This window comes from Fistularia commersonii, chromosome 9 (assembly GCF_037954325.1).
Source record: "Fistularia commersonii isolate RoL2024-O1a breed Wild chromosome 9, RoL_Fcom_v1.0, whole genome shotgun sequence".
NCBI classification, from domain to species: domain Eukaryota; kingdom Metazoa; phylum Chordata; class Actinopteri; order Syngnathiformes; family Fistulariidae; genus Fistularia; species Fistularia commersonii.
Window position 1 is genome coordinate 10,162,005 of NC_141292.1, and position 22,905 is coordinate 10,184,909.

At 41.3% G+C, this 22,905-nt stretch overlaps 1 protein-coding gene across 3 annotated transcripts in view; it reads right to left on the reverse strand.

The window, feature by feature from the left end:
* Positions 1-3,131: 3,131 nt before the first annotated feature.
* Positions 3,132-22,905, reverse strand: part of pde8b (phosphodiesterase 8B) — a 54,064-nt gene continuing 34,290 nt past the window's right edge. For all 3 annotated transcript variants that reach the window (XM_086152410.1, XM_086152409.1, XM_086152411.1), the window contains exons 10-22: positions 22,265-22,319; positions 17,666-17,717; positions 15,863-15,940; positions 15,286-15,362; positions 14,704-14,868; positions 13,856-13,901; positions 12,910-13,039; positions 11,704-11,902; positions 11,093-11,310; positions 10,858-10,996; positions 10,254-10,421; positions 9,597-9,726; positions 3,132-6,988 (exon numbers count right to left, since the gene is read on the reverse strand). In XM_086152410.1, the coding sequence (XP_086008536.1) occupies positions 6,879-6,988; positions 9,597-9,726; positions 10,254-10,421; positions 10,858-10,996; positions 11,093-11,310; positions 11,704-11,902; positions 12,910-13,039; positions 13,856-13,901; positions 14,704-14,868; positions 15,286-15,362; positions 15,863-15,940; positions 17,666-17,717; positions 22,265-22,319 (1,567 nt within the window). In that variant the 3' untranslated portion in view covers positions 3,132-6,878. The remainder of the gene's footprint in view (positions 6,989-9,596; positions 9,727-10,253; positions 10,422-10,857; positions 10,997-11,092; positions 11,311-11,703; positions 11,903-12,909; positions 13,040-13,855; positions 13,902-14,703; positions 14,869-15,285; positions 15,363-15,862; positions 15,941-17,665; positions 17,718-22,264; positions 22,320-22,905) is intronic.

Sequence of the window (22,905 nt, forward strand, 5' to 3'; positions counted from 1 at the left end):
TGGTGACCCCTGAAGGGAAAAGACAAAAGGAAAAGAAGAAGAAGAGGAAGGAGGTTCATTAAGACAGCATGCGTACCCAAGTGGTGAAGCCATTTTCGGGGCTCACCTTAGTGGCACTGTGGAGGAGGATATTTGAGCTGCAGGTGTGTTTTTTCTTTTTCTTCAGTTTTTGACTGCAGTGCATTTAAAGAGGATTTGCATGGATTATCTGTAAAGGTACCCCAGGTACCCCCAGTCTGACTGCAGACAGAGGGTTTTGTGGAGTATCAGGTCAAGCTTTATCTGATCCAGTTTTTGGTGACATTCAAACATCTGAAAGAGGGTATTATGTCATAAGGGATTTGTCTGGAGTTAAACCTAAAGTTAAACATAATCTATGCTTAAGCAACAGCATAAACAAAAAAAAGGAATACCTCGCCACACTACAAGAAAGACTAAAGTGGACTGAAGTGAAACGCAATTTGGGAAAGAGAAACATTGTTTTGACCGCGCATGTTATTAAAAGACCAGTGACAAAACTGCCTTGGCCGCCTACTGCATCATGCAGTTGAGGCTTTTCTCTGTGCTTTCCCTAAATTGTCCAGATAGTGGTGCTGCCTCACTGTCTTCCTGTATCAGTGCAAACTGCCCATTTTTGCAAAAACGTGTGAAAACAGAATATTAACAGTGGCCCGCAAGGGAGAGCAAAAATATGACATTAATATTTATGTAATGTAATGGTACTTAATAACCTGAAAGAGGCCGTTGGATTTCATTTGGATTCCAAAGCTTTGATTTGCATAAAATTGGTGTTTTATTTTGAATCCTGTTCCTCAGTAAAAACACCATCTGAAACACAGATCAAAAGCTCATCCCTGTGTTTAGAACCAGTGATAGGAAGTGCTTACATGCACATTCAAGTAGTGAAGTAAAATCTCTAGGTATTTATTTGTAACTTTCTATAGCTATGATATTACACTCTCCCGAACATACTAGAGGTAAACATTGCTGCATTTTTTTATTGAATATTCAGTTATACATATCATTAAACTATTCTGGGGGAGACATAATGCAGCAAGTATTTCGCAAACGTATACTCTTATTTAATACTAGAGAAGTACATAGGAAGTCAGAGGGAACTGCATTGTTCCTTTTTGCATATGACCGTTTGTTGAGAGAGGAACCATGGTACTGTATGTAGAAGTCCGGAGTGGCAGAGAAGTTTGTTGGACTGGTGCAGGACATGTATGCCTGCGGTGAAATGGCGTAAGGTATGACAGCGATGTTTAAAGTGGAGGTGGGACTACATCAGGTGATTTCTGAGTCCTTCTTGTTTGCAGTGCCAAGGAACAGGCTGACAGACGCGAATCTCCACAGATCATGATGTTTACAGATGACATGGTGATCTGTTGTGAGATCAGGTGGAGGAAAATCTCTCAACTTGGAGGTATACTCTGGAAAGGAGAACAATGAAGGTTGGCAAGACAGCAAGACAGAATATGTGTCTCAATGAGAGGAACCCAAATGGGACTATGAAGCTACAGGGAGTGAATGCAAAGAAGGTAGAATGTCAGGGATCATGTATGTTAAAAGAGTGTCATCCACAATGAAAGGAAAGGTATACAAAAATGTTGCTGATACCAAATATTGTGTCTGGTTTAGTGACATTGGGATTGAGGAAAAGACAGGAAGCAGAGCTGGAGGTCACAGATTTTTAGGTTCTCTTTGTGAGTGACAGTGATGGATGAATCAGATGAATCAATTAGATGTTTTGGAGATGAGGTTATATATGGTTGGGTCATGGAGTGATAGTGAAAATATTGGTCGGTCGGAACTACAAGATAGGAGGACTAGAGGAAGAGCAAAGAGAAGAGTTATGGATGGAGTGAAAGAGAACATGAAGTAAGTTGGTGTGAGAGAAGAGGATGCAGAAAATAAGGGTTAGAAGGAAAGGGTTGATGCACTGTGGTGACCACTGAAGGGAGGAGCTAAAAGAAAAAAAGACTACACTTAGACAAAACAAGGCAGTGCTGGATGCACTTTGATAAACTACAAAACTAAAATGATTGCAAACATTTGTGCTAAAAACGCTTTATGATAAGGATGAAATACAATACTCATAATGAGTACTTCTGTATCTGAATGTGCAAGAACATTTTTAGGAATATTTTATAGGAATATTTTTAGACTGAGCACTTTGTCCGCCACCGTTTAAAATGTGAATGGAAGCAGAGTGAACAGGATGTACTCTGTTTTGGGTCATGTTCTTGTACATCCACTTCCTAAAGGGCTCAGCCGGTTTACCGTCGGCTGAAGCTGTCAAAGCACCTCCACACCTAATTTCCATTCTTCTTCACATTTAGGAGGTATAAGCCTGTTTCATGGCTCTTTGCGCAGATTTTTTTTCCAGCCTAAAAGCTACAATCAAAGCGCCACCCGAATCCCCCTCTAAGATCCCTCACCAGCCGGTGTCCTTCCAAGGTGTCGGTGCAGCAGCTGCGTCATCCTGCAGATTTTCCAACCCGGTCAGTATCTCCTTCCATTTGCATATTTTCACCCGATTGTGTCTCATGTGATTGACAAGGGTCGTGTCCTGCGGTGACCCCACACGCGACACTCCTCACATTTCACATTATCTGAGCATTGAATTTGAAGAGACCAGCTCCTGTCATTTCTATGGAAATGACTTTGATCTTTTTCAAAATTTTTTTTCTAATTTTTTCCAAATTTTTTGCTCTTATTTCCATTGATTTATTTGGTTTGGTTTTGCATTTTTCTGATGCAACATTTAGGATAGATTTGAAGGATTTTATGAGCGCATCTGTTTGATTAGGGCGGCATGGCAGCGCAGTGGTTAGCTCTTTGGCTTCATAGCACGAAGGATTTCCTCCAGGTTGTCTGGTTTCCTCACAAAAACATGCAGGTTAAGTGGAAAAAATTGGGAAAACTGCCCTGAATGAATGAATGAATGGTTGTTTGTCTATATATATGGCCTGGTGTACCCTGCCTTTCGCCCAATGACAGCTGGGATAGACTCCAGCATCCCCCGTGACCCTGAGTGTAGGATAAGCAGCAGAAGATGGATGGATGGATCTATTTAATCCATTAGCAATGTCATTCCAAAACTTTGATTTCGAATCTGGCAAATCCTAGGTTGTGTTGAAATTCTTTAATATTTTTTCTCACAATACAGTTTTGTGTTTCACAGAAAACATTGAAATAAGACATTGGAATTCAGAGAATTACATTAAACGTTTCAAACAAATATGATTTCAGTGGAAAGCTTGTGTCACTATGATGCAAGAGGCTGTAAAATCTTCCAAAACTTAAGATAAATTTAATCTCTGAAAAATAACTTGCACTGTACTGCGATGCTCTCCTAAATTGTTGTTGCGATTAGAAACTTTACAAAAACAACAGTTGCCATGTCTTCTAGTCAGACGAAAGAGAGGAAAGCCTCGTTGTTACATAACAAGCAGTGACACCATCCCATCTTACTGACGCCATCACATTCCAGTCCTTGCTGCTGGCAGAAAAGGCATGACACTTTTCATCTGGAATATTTAAACCGTGAGTAGAAATCGTGATTAATCCACTAGCAAAAATATCTTCTCATGATCAGGATTTTGCAGTCGTGAGACATTCAGGGGGCGGAGACGCTTTGAAGTCACTGTTAAAAACAACCAAAAATGTCCCAGGAACATTAAACACAAACGTACATGAGCAAATGATGCAAAAAAAAAAAAAAAAAAAAAAAAAGCAAAACCCCCATCTAGGCTGAGTATTTACAACAACAGCAGGAACAGTAGTTTACAGTGTATTGCAACGATCATCAGACAGTGAGGCATGGTGAGATTAAGGCGTTGATTAAGACTGCGTCAAGTGAAGTGAACATCCAACTTGCGTCTCATCCAGCGGACTCACTTCCTGTCTTCGCTCCTTCACCACAACCACTGGTGTACAAAAAAAAAAAGAGTAGACCGCGAAAAACAGATTCCCGTAGATTTGGCAGTAAAACTTTGTAATAACCATCAATAACACATTGTGTATTATCTATTCATTAGTCTTTAGTATCTTTAAAACATTTTGTTAAGGAATGATCTGAAGCGTCATGGCGAATAGAGACAACAAAACAGGTGCTGGATTTACAGCTTCAAAACCAAACAGATGACACATATTGAGAACTGCATTAAATACGTTTAACAGATTACAAAATAAATATTTAGTGATGTTGTTTTCCCTAGTTTTACAATGTTATCAAAATTTTATTTAATGTGCCTTATTTCCCAAATAGCTATGATACATTGTATTATTACAAAAGTAGCATTTAAACCATAGCACCACATTTCAGTAAACTATTGTCAGTGTTACAGACATCATTTGATTGTTACAAGTTAAACAAATCAGACGTGAAGATGGTTATTACAAAGGCTTAAGTCAGCACTTATAGCACAGTTGATTTCAGAAAAAGGACCCCCCCACTCTTTCTTGTTATATATAATAGCCAATTATATTCACTTGCGATTATTTAAAATGGGCTGTTTCTGTTTGAAAATTAACCCTCGCTATTTTTTTCCGAGTTGGTTTTATGAAAAATTCGACTTCTGTTTTGTGGCATATTTAAAATCACACATACATATTTTGGCAAGACTCTGTCTTTCGCGGCACAGATGTCAGAACGTCTGGGCTGAACCGTCAGCGTTGACATTACTTCTTAATATGATTACGGTGACTTTTTCCTCAATATTTCTTTGAACTAAACACTTATGGCTTTTCTTGGTTCTTCATTTCCTTGAACAGTAAAAAAAAAAAAAAAAAAAAATAAAACCCTTAAGTTTCCATCCTGATGACCAAAGATTAAGGCACCTGTAAGAGCTCTCTGTGTCTTTGTAAACACCCTAATGTGTGTTTTCTGGATTATTCCACAAATAATTGACACACACCGAAATCTCTCCTTCATTGGGACACCAATGGGTATCTTGAAAGAAATAACACATAGCCAAAGCAGCTTAGGTAGTGAGCTTCTGCCCTGATTTTTTAAATTTTTTTTTTTTATAAGTTGTTTTGTTTATTAAGTGTTCTACATGGTGCTGGTGAAGCGTGCTCTTCTAATTGTCAGACTGATTTTAGACGTGAAAGTGCTTTACAGATAACGGATTTAGTGCCCCCCCCCCCCCCCCCCCCCAGCTATTTAAAAAATGATGATAGAGAGTTTAGCCCGGGTTTGGATTTTGGTTCTTCTTTCCTGTTTTTTCTGATCAAACCTTCAGGTATTTGTGCAGCAAACCCATCCAGCCACTAGAGGGCGGAGGCATCATTCATATCAGGGTTCCTGCTTGACAAATAATAATGTACTGGGACCAGTTTTGACAAGAATATTGAGAGTCCAGTTGAAAGACAGGAGATTCAGCTAAACTTTGCCTCGATTAATGAAGAGCGGGACCCGCTTGTGTTCAGATTATACGTCTTGTGTTGATTTGGCGGCGGCTCTGTGGAGCGCAGATAAAAGAAGTCCTTTCGGATTTCTATGATTTTGTGTGCCGTCGATTCCAGGCAGGTGTCCTGTTTGATGTTACAGCAGCGGTTATGTAACATTTGAAAGCACTGATACAGTGCACTCATCCACTTCCCCCCTTCATTTGCCAACGGCTGCTTGATCTGAGCATTTTTGATTTACCGGCTGACTTCATGATATTCTCATCTAACTCGTCTTCAGTCTCATCCCTGTAATCTGGTACTGGGTGTTTACAAGACCTGCGCCTTTGCACCGGATTATTCTTATCCTATTGCCATCCACTTCAGACCTGTGACAAGTCAAATGTGTACGTTCAGTCCAAAAAAAGGAAAGAAAAAACAAGTAAAAATGAACTTTTAGGTTAAAAAAAACTCTTTATGCCAAACGGCCACATTTGAGCGACACTGAAATGTAACGGTTACGTTTCTTTTCGCTGACACTGAAAATAGTCACTGGCTGGTCCTGATGCAGGTACATGTACTGGTTAGAGTACTACTTAAAGTCTACCTAAAGTCTAACTAAAAGGCTTTTATTTCTAATAAACTGAAGTGGCAGGTTAGGTGAGCACGGGGAAGTTGTGTCTGAGCTGATTCTATGACTGTTCTGTTTGAATTCTCATAATGTAATTACTAATTTACTGCATCTGTCAAATATTTTGTTCATCTCTTATAACCAGTCTGGATTCATTCATGTATAAATCCGGTGTTTTTCAGTTTGCTTCGAGATTCGTGTCGACATTAGCCGAAGGAGCGACAGGATCCCCCGCCGCTCCTGTCATCAGTGCCTCTCGCTCTGGTCACCATCTTGTTCACTTTTACAAAAAACAAAACAAAACAAAACAAAAACAGGCAGACACAGAATGAAAAGATGCATTTTAGAGCAAGCAAGAACAATGACAAAAATAAGCAAGAATGAAAAAAAAAAAATAATAAACAGGACAGCAGGAGGGAGATGGAAATAAAAAGGTGTGGAGTATCTAAAGTGCAGTGTGTGTGTGGTGTGTGTGTGTGTGGTGTTATACTGTATGGTACAGATTGTCGGGTGGGACATGAGGTCCAAACAGTTTCACTGAGGTGCTTGGAGAAAATACTTAACGGGGCCGGGGAGTGGACTCGGATCGGACGGCGCCTCGCGTGGCGACCCGTCCTCCGCGTCAGAACGCCACCTCCAGCCACGACCGCAGCAGAAAAGGAGTCTGTGATTTGAGATGGAAAACAGCACCTCTGCTTTCCGCAGGGTCTTAGATTCTTTCTCCCCCCTCGCCGAGCTCCATCGAGGTCAAGGCTCGGGAGATGAGTTTTTTTTTTTCCCCGCCAGCTGTGCCGCGCACGCCGGTCGTACCCTGCTGGAGCGATGGATGAGAGGAGGCAACGAGGAAGGGCAGTCAAGATGGCGGGGGAGGGCGCAGGCTCTTGCACTTCATTTCGTCCAAGTTCTTCCAGTACTTGTAATTTTCCGCCAGGTGCTCCATGAGGCCGGGCAGGCTCGCGAAGGCTGGGATTGGATGAAGGAGAGAAGAGGTCAGGCGTGGAAAGAACACATAACATCTGCTAAGATAGGATGGATGTGTGTGAGGAATTGTCAGGCATTTTGAGGGGGTGGATTTCAGACGACACCTCATTTACTCTGATCCCGCCTAATGACTCATAAATTCTTGAATTATTTTTTTTGTCCCGCTGTGAGTCAACGCCTTCCATTTATTTTCTATTTATTTATTTACACAATATCATCCTTCCAGCGCGGCTCCACTTACTGCTGGCATCCAAGTGTTCTTATGTCAAGGAGAACTATTCATAGCTATTATGGTTTTATAAATAGTTTAATATGTTTTTCCCAGCCTGTAGGGTCTGTAAGCGTCATCGCTGTTCTGGCGTGTGGTGGTGATACGAATTAAAACACAGAGCACTTAACTAATGTTAAAGATAAAATTATACCAAAGTTGCACGATCAGTGCCTTGGTCTTGCCCTGCAGCGTAGACAGCAGGCAGGGTTGACGCTGCTGCATAATTTATCCCTGATAAAAAGATGGTGATGAGAAATATCAACCGAATCTAGTAGTTTTTAAAACCAATAAAATCACCGAATAAATTCTGACTGAATCTGACCTTTTTTTCTTATCCTTTACTGCAGCCTCACTCCTTTTTTGACTGAAATCCTAAAGGGGAGGGCCAGAGGTTATCTAAAGAAATCAAACTGGATGGCGCAGGTTTCAGCTCTTCAAGCCTCACAGCAAGAATGTCTGTGGTTCGATTCCAGTAGGGGGCCTTTTCTGTGTGCTGTTTTCTGTGCTCTTCACGCCTTTTCCTGGGTTTCCACAAGGCTCTCTGGTTTCCTCCTACAGTCCATGCATGTCGCTATTTGATGTGTGAATGAAAGGGTGAATGGATGTATGTCTCTTTTTGTGGCGCTGTGATCGACTGGCGACCAGTCCATAAGCGATAAGGCTGATAGACTGATGGATAAAATAAGCCTTTTATTTCCTCCAGTGAATCTGAACTCTGCTTGCATCTCACGTGGAAAAGAATCACCCTGCGATGAAATCGACCAAGGTGCTGATCAAATACATTTCATATTTGTATGTAATTTTTGGACTCCTTGGACAACCGGATACCTTTTGGTATTTCACGTTGTGAGGACAGCAGGCAATACTTTTCCAAGTGTCCCAGCAAGACTCCTTAAAATACTGAAATTCTTTAGCGAATTCCTCGGCAGAGCACCCATGTTTAAACCTCTAATCTGCAAATCAATGACTTCCTGTTTATATTCAATACAAGCTAATACTCCACATGAGGTGAGATTAGTGTGTGTTTGTGTGTGTGTGTGTGTGTGTGTGTGTGTGTGTGTGTGTGTGCGCGCATGCAGTTAATTCATGCACGGGGGGTAATGTTATGTACACTCTGCAATGTTGCTACCACAGTAAAAAAGCACCCTGCCTGCACGTGTGTGTGTGTGTGTGTGTGTTTGTGTGTTCATGTGCTGTTTACGTCTTCCTTGTGGCGCGTGCATCCCTTGCCGGCCACCATGATAACCTACCAGCGATGTCGGCTTTGGAAAACGTCTGCATGTGTTTTGCATGTTTACATGTGAGTGAGTTTCTGCTGGACAGCTTGTCCCTCACCAAACCAGGCTTATCGTAAAACCCCATCCCTCTTTTCCCTGACTTCCCCTGCCCTGCTGCCCCTCCGGCGTGTGGAATCTTTCCGTGACATCAGAGCCGTGTTGACGGTAAACAAGTTATCTCTTGGGGAGACTAAACCAAAAGGGAACGTCAGTGGGAACGAGCGGCTAGCGGCACTGCTTTCTCCCTATCCTTCTCTCAGATCATTTTTTCCTGCAATTTCCCGTCCTGCCGTTTGCCAGGAAATTCTTCAAAGTCATTAAAAGCGGGTGAAGAGCTGACGGAGGGATGTTTAGTCTGATAGTCATGCTGAATTGGGCTTTATTTGCACTTGCTCAATTTGCATTGTAAAGGTCAACTGCTCCGCTCAAGGCTGGAAACAGACAAGTCCTGTTTCTACCAGACAGGAAACCCAGGGTTGGTGGCATCCAGGGAGAGGAGGGGATTTCATTGTCACAAAGTTCTTTGTTTTGATATTTATGTAGCCTCGGTTTGACGCCAGTGGACCCACTGGGGCAAAAGATCTCTTTAAAAAAATGGGGACCTTTGCCTTTGCAGCTCCACAAAGTGTTTTCCAGTATTCTAATTTGGACCTCTCTGGAATCATCACAAAAAAAAAACAAAACTCCAGTCTGGTCTGGTGCTGAGAGATGATTTCTGATGTTTTCAGATAAGTAGCTTATTATGAAACGGAAGTGCTAATAAGATGGGGAGGGGTAACCGCATGTTTCGCACCTCAGCTCTCATGAATTCTAATTGTACGCCGAGTTGGAGCGCGGCGTCCGAAATAAAGAGAGTGGCTCATAGTGGAGCTGCTGAGTGGAGATGATGGAGAGGAGGACCAAACATCTCCAATCAGCAGAAGGCGTCTAACTCTACTGCTCATATTAATATACCGAAATCTTCAAAGCTTAAGAAATGACTGAATACAGAACATAATTGTGTGTGTGTGTGTGAGTGTGTGTGTGTGTGTGGTGCTCCTACCATCCCAGGCGTCAAACATATCAGTGATGAAATAGTCGATGAAGGAGATCTGAGATTTGGGAACGCTGCAGGTGTTCCTGTCAAACACTGGCATCACCACTGGCAGCCCTTGTCGCTTCTCCTCGTCAGTCTGTGAACACACACACACACACACACACACACACACACATACAGATCACAATGAAGTAAAAATAGCAAGGTCAAGTGCTAAATCTGTAACTGGAGGACAGGGGACTGTATATATGGTAACACAGGCAGTAATAAACTCTGACTGATACAGAGACTCAACAAATGGAGAAAACGAAGACGGCTCCTGGGGTCACTTCAGGGTTAGAGAGTTCAGGGTCTTACAGTCCAGAGATAAAACAGCTACAAGGTACTGTATCTCTGACTTTTTCCATTTCGTCCTCACCCAAAAATCCAAAAGTTAAAACTGAATGCCCAAAAAACACTTGTTAGCAGATATGAAGCTGTTTTCTATTTGTATCGATCGGAAGAGGGGATGATTGACAGCAGTGGCGACCGCGTGGTCATCTGACCAGGCTATAAACACATTTCCATTGCAGTGAGAAACTTAATGCTGATGGATGTTAGTGGGTTGTTTTTACTTTGAACATCTGCGTAAACTGTATTATTGATTTTTCCTCCCCGCCGTACCTGGGCAAAGTACTCCTCTGAGATCCGTCCGGCCCATTCAATGCAGAGCTCGAGTGGTCGGCAGGGGTTTGCTACATCTGCGCACTTGATTAGCATCCTCTTTATCAGCAGGCGGTTCTCCGGAGAGTTCCTGATGTTGGCCTGACTCTCACAGTCACTGTTGATGCTCTAAAAAAAGAAAAAAAAAAAAGAATAATTATATATATATATATATATATATATATATATATATATATATATTTTACATGCACACATAATATAAATGAATGACACATGGTGTCGACTGATAATCATATAACACAAGACATATTCAGAAAAAATGACCTTGGGTTTATATATTGATTTTTCCAAATGTGTCAGAGTTGAGGACAAAACATATTTGCAGGATTGCAGATGACATAAAGGCCTATGATAATTACCACAATCTAATTATATTCAATTAACATTTGTAATTTGAATACTAGCGGTATACTAAAGCATAAACTAGTTTTGTCAAAAGTAGCACTAAATCACAGATCTTTTCAGGACAACACACTGGGAAAAGCAAGCTTTCTGTCTTATATCGGAGAAGTTTTTAATATTCCATTGTCCTGCTTTCGCTTACACTTGTGCTGGTCTCTTCTATTGCCGCCATCGGCTTGTTGATGCTATTGACAAACTTGCTGACGTGCTCAAAGTGCCTCGTCATTTCTGTGGCCAGCACCATGTCGATGATGGCCTGTCGCAACGTTCGGAACTGATTCCTGTCGGGAATGAAGAAATCGAGTAAGATAAATGTTATTAATGGTTTTTATTATCAGCGAATCTATCCAGTGAGCCCATCTGCTGCTAAGACTGACCTGTCGATATTCTTGAAGATGTTGCTTTTGCTGTCTCGGACGGTGAGCTGGAAGGCAAGAGCAGCGTGGTGGCTCTCCAGCACTGCCGTGTCGTTGTACAGGATCGCCAGTTCACTTCCCGCGTTGCACAAGAAGGAGTTGGTCCTGCCCGGGTGATCAACGTCGTGCACGGTGGCGGCTATCAGCGCCGCCACCTCGTCCAGCTGATCTAAGCTGCTCTGAATGAAAAAGTGGAGAAATTGAGGAATGTCAAACAGAAATTCCAACTAATACACAAGTTCAATTAATGTATCCATCTTTACAGGTAATTCCAATAAATGCATTTATCCTATAAAACATGAATGAGTTGTCAAGGCAGTTGGTGGTGTTATGATTGACAATCCTTAACCAGAGTAGTGCTCAATGTTGTCAAATGTTTTTTCAGCCAGTGTGGTCCCACAAGGCTCTACTCTCAGCACTTTTAACTTGTGTAATACAGCATTCATATACTTCGACAATACATTAACGACTTAACTCACTACCATCTTAACCTCAGGGCACGAATGATTCGGGGATCCTTTGTTTTATCTGGTGTAAATGTCAAATCTTAAGGCATGCCACCCCAGACCAACCTTGACTCTCTCTTTGCGTAGGAAGTAGGCAGTTGCATGCAAGACATCAGCGGCGTGCGTGGAGTTGTGGTATGAGTTGGAGGAGTGGTAGCTGGTCTCGATGAGCTGGAGCCAAGATCGCAGCGAGGCCTCGGAACAGTTCAGGAAGTCACACACTCCGAAGGTGGTGAAGATCTTCAGACCAAGGTATGTCAGCGGTCTGTGGGGGTTAAACAAAATAACTTTTGAATTAATAGATCCATCACAAAATCTCTATCTCATGTTTGAAAAGGAAAATCTTGAAAAGTAATTTATATATATATATATATATATCATATCATATATTAATATATGTGATAAATAAATCAGTAATATTTTATTTTCCACAGCAAAATCAGACAAAAACAAGGGAAAATGGCTTATTATTGCATCTCCACCACACTAAGTGGGAGAACCCAGGGTACAGTACGTCGAAAATAAATTAATTAGCAGGGGGGATTGGTAAAAATCTAATTTTAACTTGACTGATTGACTGATAGGCTCTGATAATAGTGCAGTCTGAATGGAGACCTTTCTATCAATAATTCATCTGCTGTGATAATGAAGTGATAATGGCCCGAGCTCCAATTATCATTAGACCCCAATTGTTACTGTTGCTTTATGTAATCAGGACAGACAGTAATTTCAGGGGGGATTACAGTAAGTTCTAACTAACAAATGCTCTTTTTACACTAAGTATTAAAGTACTGTCACTGAAACATAGCCAATGCCTATGGATCCATATAAATGTCAAGGGTGTATGACTGATATACACATATCTGAGCTCCAATAAAACCCCAGTTCAACAGAACGGACAAACTCAAATCCCAGTCCCAGTATATAATCATTTAATCATAGTAATGATCACTTTTGATTCTTTTTTTTTTATTCTGGATTCATTTCTGCGCTCGAAACCACAACTCGCGCTATGAATTTCGCTGCATGACAAACAATGGATTGCCTGATGGATAGCTATATAAAACCGATAAATATTTTTTACATGAAATATCAATCTGTGTATTCTTTGTATGCGCACACATCAGACAATATTTATGGTTTCATAAATAGACATAGTACAAGCCAATAACAAAGGTGAGCGGCCAATAAAATCAACTGACCAAATTATTGATAGAAGATAGATAATTATCATGCAATAAATACACATTTTCCTATCAACCATCATTGCACCTCTTATGTGTGGCTGCTTCCAACTCGAGGATGTTGAAGTCCCAGCACTCTTCGTCATTCAGCATCTCAGCGATGAAATGAGGGACATCATTCAGAGTGACGGGGATGGCCAGCTGGCTCTGGCTCATATCTGGTGAACGCGCACACACACACACACGCACACACGCACACACACACACACACACACACATACAAACGGGTCAAAGTTATCTTACCATATAAGGGGTAAACTAAGAGGTGTGAGTGTGTGGGATCTGACCAAGAAATGAGGGATGACTGTGCCAACCTGGCCTCGCTCCTTTCTGTACACAAATGCCCGGCTTTATAAATCTAGTCCTTTGTGACTGCAGCGGCGAGAGTGTGCGAGACGTGTGTGTTTAAAGAGCAGTACAAGTGCAAATCCAATTGCGGCCGATGAATAAGGACACTGTTTTCAATGTGGCGACGAAGAGGAAGAGTTCTTGGAATATAGACGTTTTAGTCAGTGCTCCCTTCACTTACATCTTGTGACTTTCATCAATATAATGAAGTTACATAAGGATTTAAAAAAAAAAAAATTCACTGTAGATGGAACAGTGTAGCACTTTCATCAGGACAATATCCACTTTACACTTCATATTTATTCATGAGATTCTCTTCAAGGCGGCGGATCTCATGTTCTGTAATCTCAGTGAGGACGAAAGCCACGGGCTGAAACTCCAATCACTTCTCCGTTGAGCTTTTTCATTAACACCCACGGATGTCTGGATTACCGGCTTATGCATTTGTTCAAGGTTCCAGGTGCAGCCCGTTGTAGCGGACAATATGGACAAAATCTTAAACATGTAATGACGTCAATCGTAGTCACGCAGTATCTTGTAAATTTCTAAATTTGTCGATAAGAATGAAGCAAACACTAAATATATTTCATCACGATAGAACAATAGAAAATACATGTGCTGCTTACTTTTAGAGAAAACATATTCATTCCCAGACAGCCTCCGCAGCCCATCCTGGAGAAGAAAATACAAATATAAGATTTGAATAATAACACAGCTAGTGTGAGACTAGCTTACGGCAACTTTTCTTCAGAAAACATCTCTTCTTTTCATTTGCAAGATGTTTACATTTTACCCGCATCTTTTCGGTTAAATCGTAATAGAAGAGTCATGACATAAACAGAATTTATAGATACTGTCTTTTCTGAGGGACAAAAATCAGTGTGTGCGGTTTCTTGTCCCTCATGGCAAAATGAATGAATGAACAACATGGGCTGTTTCCACTCGAGCGTGCAGGATCATTTAAAACACCTTATTACAGAGTAATGACCCTGAGTGTGTCCGCAAAATAACATTTAATAGCAACCTGCTAGAAGGAGACAAAATACCCCCCCACACACACATCTCATCTATATTTTCCTTTTAAACATATTTTGCTTTTGTCCCTCACCTTATATTTTCACATTTTATTTTGTTTTACGTTGTTTTGAACAAGCAGAATATCAACTTCCCTGGGCAGGTACCTCCAGAAAAGTTGGTTATATTTATACCAGCTCCAAAGGACACAGGCTAGTTTCTTCAGAGATTTTTGGGAGGAGTTGTCATTCGCAAGGGACTTTTGCACCACATGACAGAAAAAGAACTTATCAAAAACGCTTAAATATGGCATTACATCTCTTATTGGTGAATCTGAAAACCCTGTAATGGCTGCTCCAAGCATATACCGAATGTTGAACACACACACACGCACGCACGCGCGCGCGCGCGCACACACACATGCGCGCGCACACACGCAGGATCGACTTTGGCCTCTTACACTCATCAGCCCCCCGACCAGGTCGTTGGTGTGCGGATCATCTTCTTTGGACGCGAGCTGAGGCGAGTAGAGCTCTGTGGTCCTCAAGATCTCCAGCACGCGCTCCAGGGCCTCGGCCACTGTTACCGGACTGCTCTCCTGGGCGGCGTTGATTATATTAATTACCTTGAAGAGAAGATTATTGAAAATAAATCTAGTGTTTAAGATGTAAGTCCATGGCATGGGGCACAATACACACACTGGATCACAGGACAAGCAGCAGGGGGACGGACCAATCAGTGTGCATTTCTATACTGTGCATTGTTTCTAAAGGATGCTTGACCGAGGAATCAGTGGTGCTCTGACAGGTTGCTACGGCGATGAGAGCTTCAAACAACCAACGGTTGCAAATTAACGCCATGGCATGTCAAGGTAATCAGCCATTCACACTGAGAAATAATGGCTGACAGGATGAATGGTTAATGTTGTTTTTGTTCCAATGTCGAAGTGAGAAGATGCAGTAACACGGCCTATATTAGTATATGTAAGTTAACAATATACATATAAACTGAATTGCTTTGGTAAAAAAAAAGGACTGGCTACCTTGGTGATGGGCGCCTCAATGGTCATAGAGTGAATCCTGGCGACGGAGGAATATCTACGATTCTGTAAACTGGAAGCTGAAAACAGTGAAAACAATACAGGTATTACGATACAATATACTTTGAGTCCAAAAAACACTTGAAAAAAACAACAAAAAAATAAGAGTTTTTGTTTATGTATTGGAATACTGATGGAGGATATGTGAATTAAAAGAAGATTGGTGGGGGGGGGTCTTGGAAAGCAGAAGAGATCAGGACTCAGTCAAGGTTCCCAAAATAGCAGCAGCTGTGTTAAAGCAAGTGGAGGAGAAAGGAGAGTAATGTCATCAGCCCACGCCACCTCTCCAACTCAAGTACCGACTATCGCGAACAATCTGACTCACCACCCTCGACCCTCCCGGGGTTTTCATCTGCAATCATCTCCCCGTCCGCCCCATCTATATTCATCTTTTGTGTTCATGCCTTTGTTGACTGAAATGATTCTCATTTTCTGCCACTCCTACCTCGCTTAGCTTCTTAGTGGCTGCAGCCTGAGCTAGCCTGAGCTTCGGCTAAAGGAGATTTTTTTTCAGTCTTACCGTCACTGCCGCGGGAGCTGAGTGATCTCACGTCCATTGAGTCTTTCCTTCTGTCCCGATGACGTAGAGAATTGCAATCTGTGGGGGAGACACTGATATATATGGATCTGGGCAAAAAAATGAATATTTCACTCCTTTCCTGGTCTTGCAAACTGAATCATTCTTTACGTGGTAATATAGTAGCTTTCCCTTATCATAACGGTCCATTCATCTTCCCCCGCTTATCCGGAGTCAGGTTGCGGAGCAGTGAGGCCCAGACCCCCCTCTCCCCTGCCAGCTCTTCTGGGGGGACCCCAAAGCGTTCCCAGGCCAGCCTGGAGACATAGTCTCCCCAGCGTGTCCTGGGTCTTCCCCGCAGGTCTCCCCCCAGATGGACATGCCCGGAATACCTCCCCCAGGAGGCGTCCAGGAGGCATCCTGACTAGATGCCTGAGCCACCTCATGACTCCTGTCTGATTCCTGTCTATGCGGAGGAGCAGCGGCTCTACTTCGAGCTCATCCTGAATGACCGAACTTCTCACTCTATCTCTAAGGTAAAATTTGGTCACCCTGCGGAGAAAACTCATTTTGGCCGCTTGCATCCACAATCTCATTCTTTCAGTCACCCACACCTTGTGACCATAGGTGAGGCTGGGAACCTTGATCAACCGGTAAATTGAGAGCGTCGCCTTCTGGCAAAGATCCCTGTTCACCACGACAGACCGGTATAGAGTCCGCATCACTGCAGACACCGCATCCTTCTGCCTGTCAATTTCCCACGCCATCATTCCCTGGAGATCATGATCTGATGAAGCCATCAGGCCAACATCATCTGCAAAAAGCAGAGACTCGATCCTGCGGCCACCAAACCATTGCCCTGGCTGCGCTTAGAAATTCTGTCCCCAAAAAAATATGCACACAATCGATGACGAAGGGCAGCCCTGGCGGAGTCCAACTCTCACTGGAAGCGGGTCCGACTCACAAGTGGCAACACGGACCAAGCTGCGACAGCGATCATACAGGGACGGAGCAGCCCGTATAACGGGGCTCGGTACCCCATACTCCCGGGGCAACCCTACAGGATTGCCAACAGTTCATGGTTGAATGCCTTCTCCAGATCCACAAAACACATGTAGACTGGTCGGACAAACTCCCATGGCCTCTCGAGGACCCCGCCAGGGGTTTGGAGCTGGTCCGCTGTTCGATGACCAGGACGAAAACCACACTGCTCCTCTGAGCCCTATGGGTGAAGGCCCGGCTCCCAGCCAAAATAGCTCCCAGGATCACCGGGCTGTGCAAACCCCTCCACCATGGTAAGGTGACAGCTATATATCATAGCTGATATATAGAATTTGGCTTCCATGGAAACATGCATGCTAACATTTAGATTATGATTAAAAACCCTTGTGGAAAGAACAGATTTGGTTCTAACATCTGGAGCCGGAGTCCTGCAAAGCTAGATATATTCAGCCTCCACAGGGATGAACAGTGGCACAGATGTGCAAATATTTTTATACTTAAAATATGCAGCTTGAGAAGTACTCTCAAATGGACAAAAAAGTGATACAAATCCATTTTAATAATAGAGCACACTATTCCAGTGGTAACATGCAGCTGGTATGATTAGTCATTATGAAAAAAGTTGGCACTTCTTAGCTCTGTAAGCATTATATGAATATTCCAGGGTTATAAATGTATGTTAATCTACATTTAAAAGACACGTAAAATCCACCTCTAAAGGCTGGAGGTTAGACCTTGCTCGCACTGAAATAGTAATAAAAATGTCATTCTGTGATTGCTTAAAATGGAAGGTTGATGGTTTACCTGACTGGGAGTGATCCCCGTTGCCTCGCTCCTCCTTGTTGTACTTGTGGACCTGACAGACAAAAGAGCAAGAGCTGGTTACAGATGAACATAGCTGGAAACTCAAAAGGTGAGCGATACAGTCCACTCTTTCCCGGTCTTTGAATACAACAGATATTCTGCATCTTATTTTGTCATTGATGGGAGTCGGTAGCTTCAGTCCAGGTCTTATGTTTGGATGTATTTCTTATCTATTTCAGTTTTTATTTTTGTTATCTGATAAACTTGTTTGTGATCCTCACTTTGCATTCTGGTCTTGGTGAAAGCAAATTTTTGGAAGTTTTTGGGAATTGATTCGATCTTTCCCAGTGTCATGTTGTTTTGTTTTGTATATTGGGCAACTAATATCTCCTTAAGTCTCGTTACCTTCAACCTTCTTCAGGGAACATCATTAAAATAGACAGAGACCAAAAATAATGAACTCCAGGTACGCAGCCAACAGTTTTCAGAGAAGAATAATGCATTACACTACACAACCTTAATACTACATTAAAGTTGGAGTGAAATTGTAGCAATTTTTTTTTTTATTTCCAAAGAGTTTTACTGCAACGTCAACACTTGTCTGTGCTTTACTATTACTTAAGTGTGTACACTCAAGGGCATCCAACTAAATATTTTGAGTTGCCATTTCTGGTTAATTTATTTTACTTTTTTTTGTCAGTTTGAACCAATATCTTGACTGGGCAAATACCACTGCAAAGGGATGTGAATGCTGTGTGAATGTCTCTCATGAAACATCGTAATGCTTCGTAATGCTTCGTAAGAAGTATTTCAAGGTCCTGGAGTGGCCTAGCCAGTCTCCAGATCTCAACCTCATAGAAAACCTTTGGAGGGAGTTGAAAGTCCGCGTTGCCCAGCGACAGCCCCAAAACATCACTGCTCTAGAGGAGATCTGCATGGAGGAATGGGCCAAAATACCAGCAACAGTGTGTGAAAACCTTGTGAAGACTTACAGAAAACATTTGACATCTGTCATTGCCAACAAAGGGTACACAACAAAGTACTGAGATGAGCTTTTGTCTTTGACCAAATACTTAATTTCCACCATAATTTGCAAATAAATTCTTTAAAAATCAGACTATGTGATTTTCTGGATTTTTTTTTCTCATTCTGTCTCTCATAGTTGAAGTGTACCTGTGATGAAAATTTGAAAATTACAGGCCTCTCTCATCTTTTTAAATGGAAGAACTTGCACAAAACACTTTTTGCCCCACTGTATGCACACTTATAACAATAAAATTGTGGTTAAAAATTACAGACTGACAAAAAGTTTTAAACTGACAAAACTGCAAAAAGCAGTTGTCCCTGCTGTGATGTTTAATCCTTCACTTCTAATTTCTAATTGCTTTTTACATCTTTAAAAGTGGCATGAATTAAGGGGAGCGACTGAATGTTAGAAAATATCTGTGCATTGTGCAAATAGATTGAAAGATAGTAAAAAGATAGAAAAAGAGAGGAAAATGGTAATAAAAAATAAAGATTTTCTTCTAAATCTATGAGCTGTTTCAAGATCTAAATGAAAAAAAGAATTACATAAAAATGAATATATATATATATATACTGCTCAAAAAAATAAAGGGAACACTTGAACAACACAATGTAACTCCAAGTCAATCACACTTCTGTGAAATCATAGTGTCCACTCAGGAAGCAACACAGATTCATTTTGACTTGTTTTAAGGACATTACATCAAAGTTGGATCAGGCTGGAGTTTGTTTTTACACTTTAATTTTGAGTGTGATTCCTAATCCAGACCTCCATGGGTTGATACAATTGATTTCCATTGATCATTTTTGTGTGATTTTGTTGTCAGCACATTCAACTGTGTAAAGAGCAAAGTATTTCATAAGAATATTTCATTCATTTAGATCTAGGATGTGTTTTTTAAGTGTTCCCTTTATTTTTTTGAGCAGTGCATATATATATATATATATATATTCATATATTAAATATATAATTAAATTGTTAATTCAGTATACAAGGTTGGGATTTACATGTGTTTTCATGCAGCTCAGAGAGCACGTACAGTACATCCAGTTAGTCCCGCTGAGGTAGATAAAGATATGTTATGGCCTAATCCAGTTACAGAAGAGGTTCCTCTCCCTGAATGACTCACTGCACCTGAATGCCTCGTTGACCAGGCAAAATGTGCACTTAGACAATAAAGTGCATGCACCAGCTGCACGTTTTCATATATGGAATCAAAGCAGAGGGAGAGAAAGTGAAAGAAAATTTGCCGATCATATTTATTTTGTGGAGTACGTGTAATTTTTTTTTCCCTTTGCTATTCCTTCTCTCTCTCTCTATACTGGCTTGCTCTCGGGTCTCCAGCGTGTCCCGTGCAGAGTAAATAGGATTAAGACAGTATAAACACCTCTAATGACATACAAGGCTGCCAGATTTAGCTGGCTACTTCTTAATGGGCTTCTTGGGCTGCAAAACACAAACAGACATCTCCAAAAACAGCTTTCGGATCGGCTGAAGCTGGAAAATAGTCGAGATTATGATGGCCCTTAATTGAGAAGGAAAGTCAAACAAAACTGACCCTAAACCTGCTGCAATTCTGGAGCGGTTAGACAAATACTTTGAACTAAACAACAAAAAGAAATGGAAACCATGGGCCGTGGCCAACCACTGGGTGGTAAGAGTCGAGGAATAACTCGCAGTTTTTATGTACTTGGAGGAAAATGTCCGAAGTGTTCTGCTCAAAGGCCCCGTTTGGCCTTTGGTTATTAAAACAGATAAAGTTGCCTTGCCGGCGTCTTGGAAGCCTAAAAAAAGTTGTTTTATTTAAAATGTCACAGCGTCATCCTCCTCTGCGTCTGTTTTGTGCTAAAGAAAAAGAGTGCTGACAATGGATTTGTTTGTAAAGGATGAAGTGGGAATGCAGTCGCGGATTCGGTGAGCAGGGGGGATGACTTTCCGTCTCCGTGGTTTCGGGGACTGGATTTGCAGCCAAGGATTCCCGAATCCCCAACAAGCAGGAATGAAAGCCATGTGGCCCTGGCAGGCAGACACCGGCAGCTTTACTCACCTCATGTACACATGCTGAAAAAAGCCAGCGAGCTAAAGCAAGTTCGTGTACAAGCTTTGGCTGGCATATAAATAGCCCTGGCGCCTGGCCGCTGGCCCTCTCACGCCTTAGCGGGGGATCCTGATGCTTAGCCGTAGCTTAGCGTAGTATGACGTTATTCTCCTGGAAGCTGACTGAGTGCAGCGGCACACCTGCTTCAGAGTAAAGAGGCCCGGCTACGTGCCTCGTGTTTGAATCTGACACTTCAGCTTACACTTAATTGGGTGCATTTATACAAAACTAAGCGTTTGAAACCCATGCTTGTGTGGAGTTTGGACCGAATCTGTAATTTCTCCACCGATAGTTTCTCCATTGATTGAGCCAGGTTTTGCTGTGGCATTACTGCTGCTGACGGACCGACATTTGTTTAAGCTTAAGAGTTCACTGTAATCCCCCCCTGTAATCCCCCCCCCCATATTTACCCTTTGAATCCCCCCAAAAATTCTGATTCCCATGAAAAATCTATTAGAGGGACAAAAGAAATGTAAACTTTTTGTGAAGCAAACTGCCTGGATGACTGTGAAAATGTAATGTTTTTACTCCATGAGTCAGAATAACAAACACCAACTAGCTTGAGTGAAGAAAAATCAGTACTGTAGTGACTGATCTGGACGAGACTGAGACTGAAATGGGAATTGGTTTTCAGAGATGATGATTCAGGAAAAGCACTGACCAATGCTGCTGAAGGGTAAAAGCAATACGGCTGCCGTTGTAGGAATGCAACAACCTGGTAGTTTTTTTTAAAGATGAACTAAATCACACATTTCGCTCTTGTCGAGAATATGAATATGCTTTGTTTTACTTCCTGCTGCACATTTGCTAAGCACCTCTTTTTCCAACTTGGTTGTTTCATCACATGTTCCATGTCTCCAGTTGTTTGGTCTAGCTGTTCTGAATGGTCCAGAGCAATGTTTGATGTCTGACTATTATTAAACCCTCAGGAAGTCTTCAATGAGCTAAATAAGACCAGATACACGTGCTTCACTGATTCAGTCTGCAGCTGTGGGATGACCGTGATGTCTCTCTCTTTTTTTTTTTTTTAAATCAACTACAATTCCCATAACCTCTGACCAAAAACTATCAGTCATGTTCTATACCAGACCTGGGCATTTTACGGCCCGCGGGCCCTATCTGTCCCATTTTGCCTTTTTTTATCTGGCCCGCCAATTCCTTACTTTTTCCTTTTGTTTAATTTTGTATGGATGATTACATACAAAATAATGTCGATTCATTGATATGATTTAAATGTTGAAGTAAAATGCCAAAAAATTTAAATATTCATATCATTTTTAAAATTTTGTTCAATTTACATGCTACCTAGTTGACCCGTGCATAAGAATTAAAAAAGAAATGTGGCCTGACAGCCAAAATAATTGCCTACCCCTGCTCTATACTGTCCTCTATGTGATTTCCTCAGATAATTTACTGAGATTGATGACTATTAAAATGAAAAAGAATTCAAGAGTAGAATGTAAACTCCACTCACTTGATTATTGTTGCTTACATGAGGTCTCTTGATGGCGACAAAATGTCGAATCTTCCTGTTAGGGGGAGAAGGGGGAGATTCTGTCTTATAATACAGAATCAGTCTATATATGCTCAGAGGTCACCATATAAGGGCAAAACTAGGAGCTCTTTACCGTAATGGCCTGAAAATTACTTTAACATTATCCAAAAATGTATTTTTAAAAAAAAATGTAATAACAGGCTTAACAATGTAAAAGTCAATACAAAAATTAAATAAAATTAACTATAAATTAAATTTAACATGCATGAAAATTAACATTTCATGTCCTACTGCTCATACGGTTCAGTGGTCTGCATAAAAGAGGGGAAGTGATAAAGGCTTTTAACTTGATCTCTAATCTAACCAAAAACATTATAACTAAAAAACAGGGAAAAGTAAAGATGAAGGAATACGAAACAATAATAATGATAATAATCATCACCTTTATAATAATCATCATCATCGTACTGAGATTGTCACAATAGTACTCCTACTACTACTACTACTACTAATAATAATAATAATGATAATAATGATTTGTAAATCCCCTAAGCCTGGATAAACTTTACTTAAACAAACAGCAGTCGTTTTTACAAGTAAAAAAAAAAAAAAAAAATCTA